The sequence below is a fragment of the Abrus precatorius genome, unplaced genomic scaffold, assembly GCF_003935025.1.
Source record: "Abrus precatorius isolate BTA unplaced genomic scaffold, Abrus_2018 Scaffold4, whole genome shotgun sequence".
Classification (NCBI taxonomy): Eukaryota; Viridiplantae; Streptophyta; class Magnoliopsida; order Fabales; family Fabaceae; genus Abrus; species Abrus precatorius.
This window is the reverse complement of record NW_020874384.1, coordinates 12,985,298-13,002,870: the sequence shown is the minus strand read 5'-3', so window position 1 is coordinate 13,002,870 and position 17,573 is coordinate 12,985,298. Positions and strand designations below refer to the sequence as shown.

Genomic DNA, 17,573 nt, shown 5'->3' with positions numbered 1-17,573 from the left:
GTGTGATACATACAAATATGGATTTTATTTAAAATAGAAGACATAGTTTTTATTTATGGTTATATTATTGTTATTGCTACAATTAAATTGTTGTAGTCAAACAAATTTAAACTTTTATAGACATTCTTATTTGTTTGCTTGATAATTAAATTATAGATAAAATTTTAAAAAGTATATTAGAGATGTAGATTATTATAATTATTATTGTAATTTAACTTATATAGTTATTTGAGCTTTAATAAATAAATTTTTTATTTTTTTAAGGTGAGAGAAATTATAATATATATGAATGTCATTATAATTATTGGTCCACTTACAATTGTTGTTTAAGTAATTAAAATTTTTAAATATTATGGTGTGTATTTGTAATGAGTTTCATTAAAATTTGAAAAACTTAAATAAATTTATATAAATCATATATTATAGAATATTTAAAGTTGTTCAATACTTATATAATTATAAGGTGATTAAAAAATAGTGTGTTGTTTAAGAATTTTTGGAATGCTCCTAATTGAGTAAAATTTAATTTCATTTATGTGACAAATAGAGATATTTTATTGAGGTTGTTATATTCAATTCAAGCGGTAAACATTAAAAATGTATCCTATCATCTTTAATCTTCAAAATGCTTAAAGATGTATATTTAAGTTCATATTTTTTTAGCTATAATCAATAGTTTTGTAATACAAATTGAGTTTTAATGGAAAATAAAGTAGACTACATTAGCATATATATTTTTATTTTATAGAGATAATGAGCATGTTTGTTTCCAAATTTTAAAAGTTTTCTCTTTTTAAAAACTAAAATTACATGTATTTTTAGTTTTTAAAAAGAGAAAACTCTTTTAAAATTTGGAAGCAAACATGCTTAATATCTTTTAAAAATTTATAAAGAAACTTGAACAATACATTCTACTATAAAATCTAAATTTATTGTATTTGGGATAATAAAGAAAAAAAAGTAAAATGGTTGAGAAAGTTAATATAGGAGACGCTTCATTGTGGTAGTAGAGTACTTGATTGTTCCATTTATGATAAAAAAAAAATAGTATATTTATGTCAAATATTTTAGTGTTATTAAGTAAGTAACTAAAATAGTAATATATTTTTTATGAATCTATAACAGTGCTTTTGAGATGCACTTGATGAATTCACATGTAATATCTCTTCTGATGAATCTATAGTTGTCGGTGGTGTTTTAAAAATATATTTAATGGATAGATATGTTAGAAGTAAAAAAAGTTACAATTTTTTTAATAAAAAGTTACAATTTTTTTAATAAAAAGTCACATAGTAAAATAATTTTAAATATGTTGAGAGAGATAGACCTTAAGCCTTAAATAAAAAAAAAATATTTTGGATACTCATTTGTTGGTTAAATAAAGCCATATAATTACTTATATACATTACATTTTCATCCTTATGAGACTGAGTGATAATGTTTATTAATAATAGATACATAACTTGCAATAGTGCTGTAAAGTCACACTTAAGATATTTAAAATTATGTGTGAAGAATGAAGAGGATGAGCGTAACCTTATTATTTGAGTAATATTAGAGAAATACACTTATAAAAATGATATGACAGAGATGAATAAAGATACTATATGATAATGTTATTTCAATTATATTCAAATAAAAAATTATGTTATTGCCTAACAATTGAATAAATAATAATATGAGGACAACATAAATTTTCTAATTTTAATTATACTGAATTTAAGGTATTTTATCATCACAAATAAATTAATGGAGAGAGACATGGTCTCGAAATTAATATTAGAACATAACAACTTATTATTAATATTACACTAAAAATTAGCAACTTTGGAGTGTTGAAAGAAATAAGAATGAAGTTAAAAATCTTAAAATAACAAATTTTTCTTGTATAAGGAAAACAAGCAACCAGATTTTTTCAGTTGACTAAAATTTAACGTGCACACCCAAGTTTGTTTGTTTGACTTTGTCCACAAACACAGCCAACAGAAGCTCAAATAATAAATAAAGTAGTCACAAATTAAATTTAGACGTGACTTTTAAATAAATAAATAATAATAATTTAACATTTGTTATCAAAATATTGTATTATTTTCATTTTATTTCTTAATTCAAATTTGACATAGTAAATGGTAAAAAAAAAGGACTATTTTTTTTTACAAATATTTAATAATAATAAAAAATATAAATAAAGGACATTTTCCACTTTCTCAGTTCAATAAGGCATAACCATAGTAAATAAAAACATGCGCCATTACTTATTAATTAAGCAAAATTATATGAAATTAATATTGAAAGGGAAAAATCTTTAATTGAATAGGTTTGCTCGCTGTTAGCTAACATGTTATATTGAACTTCGAAATTGCACTTTTCTGTTTAATATTTATAGTTAAAAAGTAGCAGATGGTACTTTATTATATTTTTAAAATTCGTAAATAAATTTTATAAAAAATAATATTTTTTGATAAACTTATTAAGTTTTAGAGGAGTAAAACAATAGAATCTTCTTAAAAATAAAAAAATATAAATTAATTTTAATTTATAAGAAGAGTTTTATTTATTTTTTATATTACTTTTTTTCTTATAAAAACTTATCTACAAGTTCATCCAAACTGAATTAACATAGACTTCATTGAGTAGAATTACTTTTTTAGATAAATTTTCTTACATTTATATACAGTAATTTAGAAACTTTCCTTCACATGTATATAATTGCATGAGTGGACCAATAAAGATACTTGTTTTGACTCAAAAATCTATCAAGACTCATTCTTTTCTATCATTGGATATGTAACATATAGTCAAATACTTCAGCAAAGGAAATTAGACATAAATATGTGTGGTCACCACAAGAAATTTATCACTAGGTTTATAATTCAATTATCGGTTATGTTCAGCAGTTCCTTACTCCATGGAATCAACAACACAACTCAATGTTAGATCACATTTCTTTTCTTTCCTACTATTGCTAAGCATCAAATCACTTGTTACAAAGGCACAATCACCCAATTACATGGGAGACGATTGCCATTACACCACCCAAAAGCCCCTCAGCCATGCATACAAAACCAACCTAAATAACATCCTCACATGGCTATCCTCTGATGCAGCCACAAGCAAAGGATATAATCACCACAGCATAGGAAGCAACAGCAATGGTGATGATGCCGTGTATGGCCTCTATGATTGCCGTGGTGATGTGGTTGGATACTTTTGTCAATTTTGTGTCTCTACTGCTACTAGAGATGTTCTTCAGCGCTGCCCCAATAGAGTATCTGCTATTATATGGTATGATTTTTGCATTCTAAGGTACTCTAATGAGAGCTTCTTTGGGAATGTTACAACATATCCAACATGGCATGATGTTGGAACAAAAAAAATATCCAATTTAGAAGAGATTCAGAAAGGTGAGGATTTTATGAGAAGTTTGATTATAAAAGCTACCAAGGAGACCAACAAGTTGTTCTATATGGATGCTTTCAATTTGAGTTCAACTGAGAGAAGGTATGGTTTGGTGCAGTGCTCCAGAGATCTTACAAATGAAGAGTGCAGAGAGTGTTTAGAGGCCATGTTAGCACACGTTCCTAAATGTTGTGAACAAAAGATAGGGTGGTTTGTTGCGGCTGCAAGTTGTCTCATAAAGTATGATGATTATATGTTCTACCTTCTTCACAATCAAACATCTCCAATTATTGTGCCTAATCAGCAAACAGGTGACATATCAATACCCTTTTGCTCTCTTATAATAATGACTCTCTTCTGGCACAGGAATAATTCCCTTGGAGTACACATTACTGCTTCGTTTATTTATTGAATCTGAATCTGATTAATTTGTAGAAAAAGATTTAAAAAATTAATTATTCTTATTCTATACAGTTACAGCCAAACAAGGGGGTAATAGTAGGTCCAAAAAATTGATTATTGGCTTCGGTGTGCTGGGGTCAGTATCTCTACTAAGTTTCAGCGTCTGCTGCTTCTGGTGCAGGAATAGGGTTAAAATAGGTAATTTCCTGCATAGAACATGCTAGAATTTTAATGATAGTTTATTTCTCATGCTCAAATATGGTCTTTTAGTTCAAATATGAACTCAAAATTTTCTTTGTAGATGGGACAATACCCAATATCGTTTCTCTATCTTCAAACCATAATGTTCAAACTGAGGAAACACTGAATCCAGAGCTGCCAACAATCCCATTAATCACAATTCTACAGAGTACTGATAACTTTTCAGAAGCATCAAAGTTAGGGGAAGGTGGATTTGGCCCCGTTTACAAGGTTTTAAGGATTTGGAATTATGCATATCGGTTCATTATTATCATCATCTTTCTAAGTGCTTTTATTTATTGCAATCTTTTTATTCAGGGAATTCTACCAGATGGAAGACAAATTGCTGTCAAAAGGCTCTCAAAGGCTTCTTGTCAAGGCTCGGAGGAGTTAAAAAATGAAGTGATGTTCATAGCTAAATTGCAACATCGAAACCTTGTAAGACTTTTGGCATGCTGCTTGGAGGAAAATGAAAAGATTCTTGTATATGAGTATATGCCGAATGCAAGTCTCAACTTTCACCTGTTTGGTATGTTTATTTTTCAGATAGCTTCATTGAAGAACAGTGTTCATGGTACCGTTTTGGTTTTTGATACAAGTTTTTCAACATGGTACAGCTGTGGGCTTTGTAGTAGTTGGGAGTATGGTTGAAATTTATTGTTTAATTTAAGAGCTTCAATGTTTTCCTATCAATCTTCCTGCAATTTTATAAAATATGTATTAAATAAAAAGTAAATGTATTTATTAGGTTAAAAATATAAAAGTTTTTAGTACTTCCTTCCTTTATTTATTTTAATTATTTTTATAAGAATCTTTAAACTATATTGTATATATTAAAAAAAGTTGTTAGAAATTGTTAATGTATTGATTTTTGAAAAGTTAATTACAGTATTGTAAGCTTACCCCTAGTTTAAGTCAAACTTCAGTTTTATATTACTTATTGAAAAGTTAGAAATCTTAAATAATGAAGATCAAATATATATAAAAATAAATAATAAAAGGGTTTTATATAAGGATCAACAACCTATAAAAAGTTTTTACAAAAAAAATAAGAGGAACAGTAATTAGGAGAATTTTTACGCATAAAGAGTAGAAAGATTTATAATTATTCTTATGTTACCTGTTAGGTGGGAACATTAGTTGTGTTTTATAATTTTCATGCAGAAAGACAAAACTTAGACCTAATTTTTTTAGGTATTTTTGGTGCTTTTTTTAAAATTAAAATTGAAGTTTTATCTCAATAAACTCTCAACATTTATAGTTGGTGTAGGTCATCAAGGCAAAATTTTAATTTTGACAGATAAATAACATAAAAAGTACTTAAAACACTGTAACTAAGACTTGTTTGTTTGTTTTTTTATTTTTAAATATAGTTTTCTGTTTATAAAAAAAAAAAAACTTATTTGTTAATGTAAATTTTAAAACTATTTTTAAAAATTATTTTTTATTGTTAATTTTTAAAATTGAAAAAATAATTACTAAGGTGTTTTTATTTTTCTTTTTAAAATTAATGAAAGTTCAACTAAAAACAGTTTTAAAAACTAAGAGAGTGTCTGTTTTCCTTTTTATAAACATTTTTCTGTTTTTAAAAATAAATTTCAATACAAATTTATATTATATTATATTTTTAAAAATGGAAAACTATTTTTAAAAAGGTAATCAAACATACCCTGAATTACTAAACAAATTTTATTTTTATTTTTTCCTAAAAATAGTTTTATAAAATTGTTCTAAAATGTAATTTTTAAAAATTAAAAATTAACACTAAATCAAACAATTACTAAATTTTATTATTTTCACATCTCTTGTTTATAAGAGTAAAAGCATCAGATCAATTTCATAACACCCAAAAGGTAATTGTAGCACATTTTTCATTTAGTGTTCATAATGAGAAAATTGAAGTTACTGTATAAAGTCAATAATCATTTAGTAAGATAATCTTAAGGGAAAACGGCTACATCTAGAAAGTGAGTGAAAGAATAATTCTTCTGGTAATGTTTTGCTTGCGAAGGTCAATACTCACCATTTGGTATTTGCTAGTTTCCTTGAGTTGTTTGCTTGACCTTGACATGCACTTTTCTGTGTTGTGATTTCTTTTGTCTTTATGTTGTTAGACAATGAAAAGAAAAAGCAGCTAGATTGGAATCTAAGATTAAGCATTATCAATGGAATAGCAAGAGGTCTTTTATACCTTCATGAGGACTCTCGACTCAGAGTTATCCATAGAGATCTCAAAGCTGGTAACATTCTATTAGATGATGAGATGAATCCAAAAATATCAGATTTTGGATTGGCAAGGGCATTTGAAAAGGGACAGAACCAGGCAAATACAAATCGAGTAATGGGCACTTTGTGAGTTCTACTCATACCAAACATCTCTTTAAACAATAGAATTCATATATGCAGTTTTAAGCCCTTGGTTGAAAATTGAACCTTGTTAGTTGTTATATATTCTTTGATTGATGTAAGAGAAATAACAAAAGCTCTATTAATTTTCATCAGTGGATACATGGCTCCAGAGTATGCTATGGAAGGATTATTTTCAGTGAAATCTGATGTTTTCAGCTTTGGAGTTCTTGTTCTAGAAATCATTTGTGGTAAAAAGAACAGTGGATTCTATCTGTCAGAATGCGGTCAAAGTCTTCTTTTATATGTAAGTTTTCACCTTTACTTGATCAACAAATTATTCAACAGTGTTAACTAGAGCTAATCAACATTCACAAATCAAAATTACTTGCAGGCTTGGAGAATATGGTGTGAAGGACATTGTTTGGAATTGATAGATCCAGTTCTGGAAAACTCTTGCATAGCCAGTGAAGTTAGAAAATGCATACACATAGGTCTGTTGTGTGTTCAAGAAGATGCAGCAGATAGACCAACAATGTCCACTGTTGTTGTAATGCTTGCAAGTGACACAATGGCACTTCCAAGACCCAACCAGCCAGCATTTTCTGTTGGAAGAATGACCTTAGAGGAAGCATCTACTTCAAAAAGTTCTAAGAATCACTCCATCAATGAAGTAACAATCTCAAACATTATACCAAGGTGATGGAAAAGACCTCTTGCTTTTGTTGCTTAGAATGGCAATCAAACTAGAAGACCCAATGACAAGGAAATGAAAACATTCCAGTTTTCTTAAATTGGACCAAATATGTACCCGATGATGATTGTCTGGAAAATAGACAATTTCATTTTTTTACCAAATTTGATGTTGTGGGATATCTTGTAGTAGAATGAAGAGCTAATAAACTTTTGGACAAGTGCATCAAATTGTTGAAGTAACAAATTAGATTATCATTTATAAGGATTAATGCTAAGTATCAACTCACAAGAATAACATTAGTTGGGTCACCAAAAATGGAGTACAACAGAACAAAAATTGATTAAGTACAGAATTGTAAAAACGGAATTAAAAGTTGCTGGAATTGAAATTAATATATGAGCAGAAACTAAAAAAGACTAAAACGTGGAACAATAAACAAAATAGCTGGAGAATATAAATGTCTTAATTACTGAAACTGAGTCTAAAAACAATTAAAAAGTAGGATGAGTTTGAAATCCCTTATCCTTTTCCCTTTGCATAAAAATATATGTATAACTCAAAATACAGTTTCATCTAATGGTAAGATTTTCTAAAATACCTAATTTCAATTTCTTGGTTATTTGGTTCTAAAACGAAATTAGTTTCCTAATTCTTGAGATAAAATTAAAAACGTTTAGCATTAAGATTTAAACACATTGACCACATCATCACAAATTTATATTCTTAGATAATTTATAATGAACAAATTGATCCCAGTCCAAGAAAGATCACTACTTTCCAGCGATAAACTCTTTTTCATATCTGGGCCTAAGTTTTGTAACAATTTTGCTTAGGCTGAAGACTTTTTTTGTGATTTCTTGATCTGCTTTTTTGACATGAAATGAGGCTCACAAGCTATTTAGGTCAAGTTCTTTTTTGAAGATTTCTCTTATATTCACGAAGATTGACATATGCAATGGTTTGCTCATGTTATTTTGCTGTTGTTTTTGCCTTGTCTGACTTGAATTTTGGACTTCTTCTAAATGGTTAAGTGTTGAGGTATCACTTCTTTTTAGTGGTTAAGTTATGATGTTTTTAGCTTCTGCCTTTATTATGGTGGTTAAGCATGGCTCTGTTTCCTCTCTTATTGGTTAAGCTGCTGCTAATGATGATAACTTTTTCTTTGGATGGTTAAGCATTTGGTTTTAACTTCTGCCTTATAGTGGTTAAGCATGGTTTAGCTTCCTCCTAACATTGACAAAGGCTTCTTCTTTGGTTGATCAAGCATTGATTTTTGTTGCTTTTGCTAGATGGTTAAATGTTGAAGCTCATTTCTGTCTAGTTTTCTAGCTTTGATCATATTATAGGCTTAGTGGTGCTAGCCTTTGTTTTCTTTTTTTTTTTGCCAATGCATTTATGGCATTTTATGTTTCTTATGCATTTGTGTTGTTCATCCCAAGCTTGAAGTGCTAGCAATTTTAGCTCGTGAGAGTGGCTGTTAGAGATCAGTTAAGATTGTTAATAATTAGTTGGTTCCATGGGCTATATAACTCTCCTATCTCCTCTTGTAATAGAACCTTTTTCACTTATTCAGATTAATACAATTTTATTTTTCTCTCAACTTAGTTTACTTTTTTTTCATTCTAGTTTCTATAATTTTCTGTGGGCCATGTTTGTTGACAACTAGTGCATAGGCTAAGTTATCTGACAATGTTATCTAGTTTAACAAGTCTATCTAAAATTAAACTCTCCTAAAATAAACAAGTTTTGTAAACCAATAATACTTTGTATTCACTAAAATTTCGACAAAAATTTCTCTACATTTTTACCATGAAAAGAACTTGTTAGAATCCATCTTCATCAAGAGACATGATTCACCTCATATCTATTATAATTCCAATATATACTCCCTAAAAAGTTAGGGAATATCTAAAGTGTAATAAAAAATATATATAAAAAGTATTGTAACAATGAGAATCTATCAATAAAGAAATTTATTAGTACCTATAACTTAATTGTCAAAATGATTAAAAAAGAATAAATAAAAAAAGTAAGACACAAACTTAACAAAGACATAATAACAATAAAAATAATTTACTCACAAATAATTCACAATATTAAAATATGACTATATCATGATGAAGCACATTGTTTCCATAAGGTTAGAGAGAGAGAGAGGAAAAAAGAGGGACCACTAACAAAGTTAAAAAAATGTAGAACTTTCTAATTCTTTTTCTTTCGCATCGATAGTTTTGGGTGAATTTTAGAGACAATACTTTTAGGAAAAATGGATGTTACCTATTAGAGAAAAAAAAATCTGTTTGAGTTCCTAAAGTATGTTCATAGCTCGAATACATAAGAATATTGGGTCTTAGCAAGTTTTCATTTTTAGAAAATTTGTATTTTAGAGCTCTAAGTATAGATATAAGGATTTTATTATTGAAGTTAATTTTGAATCTTTGTTAAATATTGTTGGTATTAAAAATTGTAGGCTTAAACTTTTTTCATGGTTCTTCCATAGTCTTGTGAAGCGAATTAATTGATATTTGAATAAATATTTTTGGGAGGAGCTATGTTAGAACCTCATAACCATTAGTAGAAATAACGGTTTAGGTGCACTTCTGGAAGGAAAGGGTTACTTGTTAGATGAAACTGCCAATGCACAGAGAGAGTTATCAACAAGGTAGAGATGCCACTCGTCGTGATTAATTACAACATAATGCATGTCAGGAGAGGGCTACTTGTTATATGTAGCTACCTATATGGGATATGCCATCCTTAGAAGGAGAGGGCTATTAATGAGGTGGAAATGCCTTGGACTATGGTTATCTCATAAGTGTTTCTCATAATATTATATTGACATTTACTTTTATGGTGTTTTAAAAAAGCTCTTATAATTTAACTTTTATTTATACATACTTTATTACAACACTTGTGATTAAAATGATGTTTTTGCTTAATGGTATAAATTTGTAAACTTTTGACCATGACTAAACTTTTGAAAGAGCAGTTACAATGAATTTCTTTTAAAATAGTATGTTTTAAGTAAATTTTTTTATTACAAAGCACTCATGCAATATTTCATATTTGTTTCTTTTTCTTGTTCATTGTGGTTATTATGCCCTCATTAAATTTGTGTGACTCATCCCCTATTTATTTAATATTCATAGATCATCAATTAGCAAAATTGTAAGTTATTAGGAACATCAGTCCATCCTAACAGAATCACTATCGGTAGGTCTCCATTATTTTAGTGGTCTTGATACTTTTCTTTTTATCTTTGTTATATTTTAGACATTCTACATATGTTTATAGGTTAGACTCTTATTTTGGATAGATAGTAGATGTTCTAGTTTTGATATAATAATATGTTAGAGTTTGATTGATTTTAATTGAGTTATAAATCAATCTTAATATGTTATTATATTTTAGGATAAGAATATACAGAAAAAACTCTACCAAAATTTTGGCAAATTTGTCACATTACTTGATTGAAAAAATTTATTGTCTTATGTGTTGGTTTATAATTAGACTTGCCAAGTTAAGTAACATTTCTAGGTAATTTATCTTGTGAGCTTGGCATGGGCCTATTTTCGAGTGATGATAAAGTTAGTATCAAATCTAGGTTGTAGGTCCTAATAGCTATAGAAATAGTGGTAATAGAACTTTGTTAGTAAATTGTGTACCCATACATAATGTGTTAACAAGAGTTGTACCCATACATAATGTGTTAACAAGAGTTTGTTGATGTCTTATGTTTGTAGAAAAGAAAAAAAGTGTCATTGCTTATATATTACATGAATTTCCTTTGCAGTGCTTGTGTGGTCTTTAATAACAATTACTATCCTTTTAAGGTGAAGATACCACTCAAGACTAAAATGGCTACCATCCTTGATGAGCCTTCTGCTCGAACTCAGGACCCTGCTTCTAGAGGTCATGGATAGGCTCGTAACAATGGTCATGGTAAGCATGAATCAATGGTAATACTTAGAGGGTATTTTTTATGACTGGTACAATACAATATTTTGTGGGAGAGCAACAAGATCACCTCTAATGACATGTGATAAATTTACTAAATCATTTATGGCAAAATTTCTTCCAAAGAGTGTGCATGAATTCTTAACTTGAGTTTGAGCAACTATAGTTAATAGAGGGCATCTCAAATTTAGAGAATAGTGCAATGCTTTACATGGTTTTCTAGGGAAGTTCCTTTCTCTGTTGTGAAGGAGAAACATGTTAAAAGATTCCATTATGGAACTTGCTCTAGTGATACTAGAACTATGGACAAACAAGTCATATGCAACCATCCTCTAGTCATGCATCAACACCTATATTTTTAACATATACTTTGGTTCCTACACTTCGTTTTTCAAACAAATAAGGGAGTTTTTTTTGTAGAGGGTCCGAAGCATCTCAACAATAAGGTAAATGATTTGATAGCAAATGGAAAAAAAAAGCTTATAGACTTTTAGGTAAAATGTCATTATTTAAAAATTCATAAGTTTTTTTTTTTTTTACAATACTCATAAATAGAAAATTGTGTGTCTAGATATTTCAAAAAATTACTTGTAAATATTATTATTATTATTATTATTTTATTGTATTTTGTTCTTTTTTTTTTATCACTTTTTATATTAGGGACCAAACTTTTGCATTTGGTGATCCAAGTTCATAAACACGACATTACATAAATTTAAGTTGATTGAATTAATTTCATTATTTTAAATTTGATTAAAAAATAAAATCGAACAAAGCCAAATACTCATATGTATACATATATGTTTTTGTGGACCGATTTCTACTGGCAGGAGTCAAAATTATTCTTGCTCATTAAATTTTTACAAAATAAAATCATCATAAAACGCATTATTTACAAAATTTTCTATTATATAAATTATATTTATCAAATTTTAATTTAAAATTACGAAAAAACTTATCGATATTTATTAGAATAAATGTATATTTTGAAATTTATAAAGGATCCACTTTCGTATATTTTTATTATTGTTTAAAATACATGCAAGATAATTTATGATTATTATTTGACAGTTAATTTAATAAAAATGATATTTTATGTAAAATTATTAAAGGGTATAAAAATCATAGGATTTATAGCAGTATATAAATTGAACTCTTCTTTTTTTACAACGATTTTTAATTTAATAATGAATTTCAACATAAAATTATTAACTTATCGTTGAAAACCTTACATGAAAGATACAGTTAAGGTAATGTTGTCATCGAAAAGCGGAACATAATAAAAATAAAAGTATTTGATGACGTTTAACGTAAGTCATGTTCATCGGATCCAAAACATTATAGAAAACATGTTTGTTCCTGTCTTTTTTAATGACAGGGAAAACACTTTCTTTTTTTAATTTCTCTTTTTATAAGGAAAAGAAAAAAAAAATATTCGGATCCCAAACATCGTACTTAATTATGTTATTTTCCTCAAACCTGGCGACAGAGACACAGAGAAAGTGCCACGTGGACAAAAGAAAAATGGAAACTATGTTGGAAGAAAAAGGTTGAAACTACTTTATATTAGAATACACAGCAAGATCACAAACAGAAAAAGGAGGAGAAAGAATAAGGAGAAATAAACCAACACATAAACGCCAATCATCTTCAGAGGCTCTGTTGTGTGGTTCATAGGTCAGTTTCTTTGATCCATTCCTTCTGTTGATTTATCAATGGATGTGGGTTGTTCTGTGTTTTCTGGGAATTTGATTTTTGATATGATTTTATTTCATATCATTTTGTTTTTGTTTTTCCTCTGTATTTTTCTGTTTATTTTAGTTCATGATCTGAATCTGTGCGGGTTTTGGACGTTTTGTGTGATGGGTTGGTGGGTTTGGAATCATTTCTTCTGTGAAATGTTTTCCAATTAAGGCAGTGATGTTTGTGTTTTTTGTGGGGTGGAAACAGGAGAGGTTTGAAGTTGTTTGAAAAGCTTGAATTCAAGATTTCTGTGCTTTTTCCTAATTAATTGGATTTGATTAATGCTTGGCTTCATTTTATGTTGTATGATTTTATCCAAACTGGTGAAAAAGGTGTCATAGAAATGGATGCAGTTACCATGATGTCGATTACCATTATCCACTTAACATCACGTTTTTTATTTTCCTATTTATTTATTGTTGGCGAGGTTCCTTCTTTTAAAATTGAGGAATAGATATGGATTCTGATTTTAATTATGTGGATTCCTTGTTGGTTGTGGTCTATCTATGGATTAGTTTTTATTGGTTATCCGGTATAATTTATGTTTCTCATGGTGTCCAATTCCCATGGTTTTGGTTCTCAAAGGTTTTTCAGCTTTTTTTTAATAAATCTATATTCATGTTTAATTTGATTATATATCAATTATCAAGAGTAAAATGATCTTTCGTTTTCAAAATGGTGTTTTTCCAGAAGAGGTTCTGGTATATGATGTTCATTCAGGCCGGTACATGGTGGCCAGGCACAGGGTATTATTTCATTTCAGTGCATATTTGGTTGATTAATTTTGGAAAAAATAATTACTTATTTTCAAAAGCTCTCTTTGGAAGCTGGCGCAAATTAGCAATTATTTTTCCAAAAAAAGCTAAACCAAATATGCGCCTAGTTTGGAATCAAAATGCAATGCAATTTCATCCCTTTCCTATTCTATTTAAACTAATTAAGCTGGGAAATTTTTGCCTGTTAACTTGGTGCAACCAATGTTAGACATCACAACTGATTGATTTGAATTACATGAAGGCTATAATTGATTTGAATTACTTATAGTGGTAAAATATTTGGATGCATGCTTGAGATAGGAACTGTAGCAAATTGGATACATGTACTATATTGATGCTGCAGAATGCGAAGGTAACATTGTAATAGAGTGCTATCTAGGACATTTATCAGTGAGCTTTCTTTGATTCTATGCAAGGTTAATTGACTAGTTGCTTTGATTCTGGTTATTACATTCTCCTGTTGAATTTTTTGGAAAATTTCCTGACATTATTCAGTTATAATTGTAAGGTTTGACTGTTATGGTACATTTTCAATGAAGACTGATTCTCATTTATTTTTGTTTATATATATGCAGGATAAGCATAGCAACCAATAGAATGTCTCCATCAATGAAATCAAAATCTAAGTCCCAGGAGAAGGCCTCTGCAAGGGCTGCTAAGGAGCAACAGAAGACTTCTCCGAAGACTTGTCAGAATCATGGGAGTGGCATTCCTGCTAGTGAACACAATCCTATCTTGGGAACATTTCAAACTCTAGAAACATCATTGGTTGCTTCTTCTACTCGAGTTCATGACAACAGTCATTTCCCAAAAATAGATGATGCAGACGAACGTTCTAGTAGTCCTCAACGAACGGTGTCTGAGTGTGATTCATTTTCTAACAATGGAAGCTGCTCTGGTGAATCAGAAGAGTCTAAAGAGAAAGTAACAAACTCTTCAACGCGGTTGGATGTTATACTTGGTTGTGACAACGACCGAAGGGAGAAGATCCGCCTGAAGAATGAGAGGAAGCACCAGAGGCAGAGGGAAAGGAGAGCTCAGGAGTTGCATGACCGTTGCTGTGGGTATCTAATGTCAAGAAAGCTAGAAGCACTTGCACAACAGTTAGTGGCGATGGGATTTTCTTCTCAGCGAGCAACGTTGGCTTTAATGTCAAACGATGGCAAATTAGAGGAATCAGTATCCTGGCTGTTGAGTGAAGAAGAATCACACACCGAAGGTAATACCAATCTTGCAAGTGAGGGTAATTTGAAAATTGACATTAGTGATGAGCTTCATCTGATATCTGCCTTGGAGGCCAAGTACAGTTGTTCAAAGCAAGAGGTTGAAAGAATAGTTGTTGCTTGTGAAGGTGATCTTCAGAAGGCAGAAAGTACCTTCAAATCTCAGAAGCAGGAATCTCCTGTGACTCAATCAGAGTTAGAAGATCCTACCCAAAATAATAGTTTGATGAGATCACAAGGATTATCAGCAGCATCGGTTTCAATACAGCAGAGAGGGAATGGAAATGACTTCAACTATTACAAGTTAGGCAGTGCTGATTCTATGTTCTCAGATCTTGAAAGCAGAAATGAAAACTCTCTACACTCAAATAATCCAAATGTAGTGGTTGAGAAAAGATGGGGTGTTCCAGGATCAAGCCCTCCTGTCATGTTACCTATGGCACCATCCATGCAACCACTGTCTCCACTTGCTAAAATGGAGGGCCGGCATAGCTTCCTTACAAATGAAGGAAGAATGATTCAGCAAGGACTAGGAAGGGAGCCAGCAATGATGCAACATCCACACTTCACAAATGTCAAACAAAACTCTCTACCTTCTATAAATTCCTTTCCTTCTGGGACATCAGGTTGGTATGTAAAAAGTATTCCACCTGTTGAAAATATGAGATCAAATGGCAAGTTACTACAAACTCAAACCATAGGAAGCATGAGTCCAAACCAACTGGAACAATTTTGTCAAGCTCCTTATAGAGAATATTCTCATTTCTTTGGACCAATAGACTCCTCATCAGCTGGGATTGGTGGTTTCTGTAAGCCAATGGGTGCATCATCATCATCACCTTCACCTCCAATTCCTTCTCAGCATTGCGGTTCGTGGAGCATGAGTGCTTCTTCACCCACACTTACAGTTCCACCATCCCTTGGACTATTTTCTGGTCACCAGAATGTGGCCAGAACATTCAGCTCAGATTCACACGTCGTGGATTGGAACACTGGGGGCTTGATGCCGGAGTTTGACTACACCAGTATAGATTGGAGTTTGAATCCACCTTCATCATCAGTATCAGGTGGACTTTGGCTTGGTATCTCATCATTGTTGAGAAACAGTTATGGGAATAGGAGGGTCAGTTCATGCATGAATGGATTGCAAAGTGTTGGCATGGCTAGAGAAAGTTCTTCATCTGGAGGACTGAGAGAGTGGACCACTCCTTTTACTGGGAAGGACATATTCAGTGTTCCTAGGCAGTTTGTTACCTCTCCTCCTCTGTAGATCTATGTCTTGGGACTAAAGGGAATTTGGCTTATTCTCTGTAGTACTTCAAAATTGGAATGGTTGTCTTAATGATTGTTTATGGTTTTACAGTGAAATTCATCTTCTAATTTGTGTGGTCTGATTTTCTCCAAGAGTGCGTTTCGGTAAACAGTTTAATTAAGTACTTAATCAATGAACTTTTGTCATAGGAGAGCTTATGCCATAAATTTGATTTGATAATTGTTAAAATAAACTAAAAATAGTTTATTTTGATAAATTTTACCATGTTTAATAAAATAAGATACAAATCTTATTAAAAACATAAGTTGTTTTCGTATGCTCAAATAAATTTCCATTACTTGCTTGTGCGTTATATGAAGCTCTTTCACGGGCACAAACGCATTTGAACATGTGATTTGCCTTGATTTTTCTTAGAGTATGTTTGGGAGGATGTTTTTAGAGAAAAGGGGAGGGAAGAACATATTAATTTATATATTTTATTTTTAAAAAATATTAATTTTAAATATATTTATTTAAAATATAAATTTATATTTTCCTTTTCCTTCCTTTTCATAGCTCTCATTTCTAAACGACCCCTTAAAGATAGTGCCGCTAAGGCATCTTTGATGATTCTTTAGGTTACAAATATAAATGAAGACTGAAGTAGTGACGCTACTAACAACAATTAACATGCAAAAATTGTCAAATAATATGTGAGAAGGAATTTTAGGCCTACTTATTTTTTTTTTCTTTATAATGTTTTATTATTGATAAATTGAGGTTTAGGAAATGAGGTTGCTAAATATTTGTAGTTAAAAAAATGTCACAAATCTTAGCGAGGACTTGAATTGATTCTTATGTTAACACCTTCAATAAACTGGAATTAAAAGTTCAAATTAATTCTTAAAAGAAGGAGTTTTTTTTAGTCTTTATAAAAAGAAAATATTAACATTAGTTCTTAAATGTGTGATTTGTTATTTGAATCCATTATTTTGTAGCAAGTCACGTTCCTTTAATTATGCCAATTAAAAATGTTATAACATAAGGTGAGAAAAAATAAATTATTGTCCATCATATAACACTTTATTAAGAACCAAATTTAATCTCATGTTGTGCGAGTGTCTTAATCATTATAAAAATAATAATTTTAATTGGTTCATTATAAATTTTATTTTAAGAAATTGATAATTCAATATGAGTGTGAGATAGTAAATTTGGTAGCATGTCATATAATTGATTGTGATTAAATTTATGTTCATTAACTTTTCTAAAACACTTCTCATTTATTTATACAACATCAAACAATCATTTCTCCATGAAATTATAAATAAGATAACTGATTTTAATTAATTACTATAACATTATTTGCTACAAAACTTTTAACATGGGAAAAGACCTTAGATTTATGGATTTTTTCCCCTCCATCATCACTTGATTAAACTAACATTTTTGTTTTTTTCTCCTTTTTTTCACAAAAGAAATTCTGTTATTTTAAAATAGAATACTAATAAAATATATGTCTATGTCTTCCAAAATAC

General features: G+C 29.8%; 2 protein-coding genes across 2 annotated transcripts; both read left to right on the top strand.

Annotated features, from left to right (window-relative positions):
- The first annotated feature begins 2,908 nt into the window (after nt 1-2,908).
- Nucleotides 2,909-7,090, top strand: LOC113866140 (cysteine-rich receptor-like protein kinase 10). Its single transcript, XM_027501030.1, has 7 exons — nt 2,909-3,710; nt 3,880-3,897; nt 4,103-4,272; nt 4,360-4,570; nt 6,156-6,393; nt 6,544-6,694; nt 6,782-7,090. Exons 1-7 carry the CDS (start codon nt 2,909-2,911, stop codon nt 7,088-7,090), a joined length of 1,899 nt encoding a protein of 632 aa, XP_027356831.1.
- Nucleotides 7,091-12,618: 5,528 nt separating this feature from the next.
- LOC113864340 lies at nt 12,619-16,238 on the top strand. The gene is made up of 2 exons (XM_027497945.1): nt 12,619-12,718; nt 14,136-16,238. Exon 2 carries the CDS (start codon nt 14,158-14,160, stop codon nt 16,051-16,053), a length of 1,896 nt encoding a protein of 631 aa, XP_027353746.1. The 5' UTR covers nt 12,619-12,718; nt 14,136-14,157; the 3' UTR covers nt 16,054-16,238.
- Nucleotides 16,239-17,573: the final 1,335 nt, after the last annotated feature.

What these genes read in the sequence shown, in the direction of transcription:
- LOC113866140 (XM_027501030.1), top strand. Translation starts at nt 2,909, where the DNA reads ATGGAATCAACAACACAACTCAATGTTAGATCACATTTCTTTTCTTTC. An exon ending in AATCGAGTAATGGGCACTTT is followed by an intron (nt 6,394 to 6,543) that starts GTGAGTTCTACT and finishes AATTTTCATCAG; the next exon opens with TGGATACATGGCTCCAGAGT. An exon ending in GTCAAAGTCTTCTTTTATAT is followed by an intron (nt 6,695 to 6,781) that starts GTAAGTTTTCAC and finishes AATTACTTGCAG; the next exon opens with GCTTGGAGAATATGGTGTGA.
- LOC113864340 (XM_027497945.1), top strand. Translation starts at nt 14,158, where the DNA reads ATGTCTCCATCAATGAAATCAAAATCTAAGTCCCAGGAGAAGGCCTCT.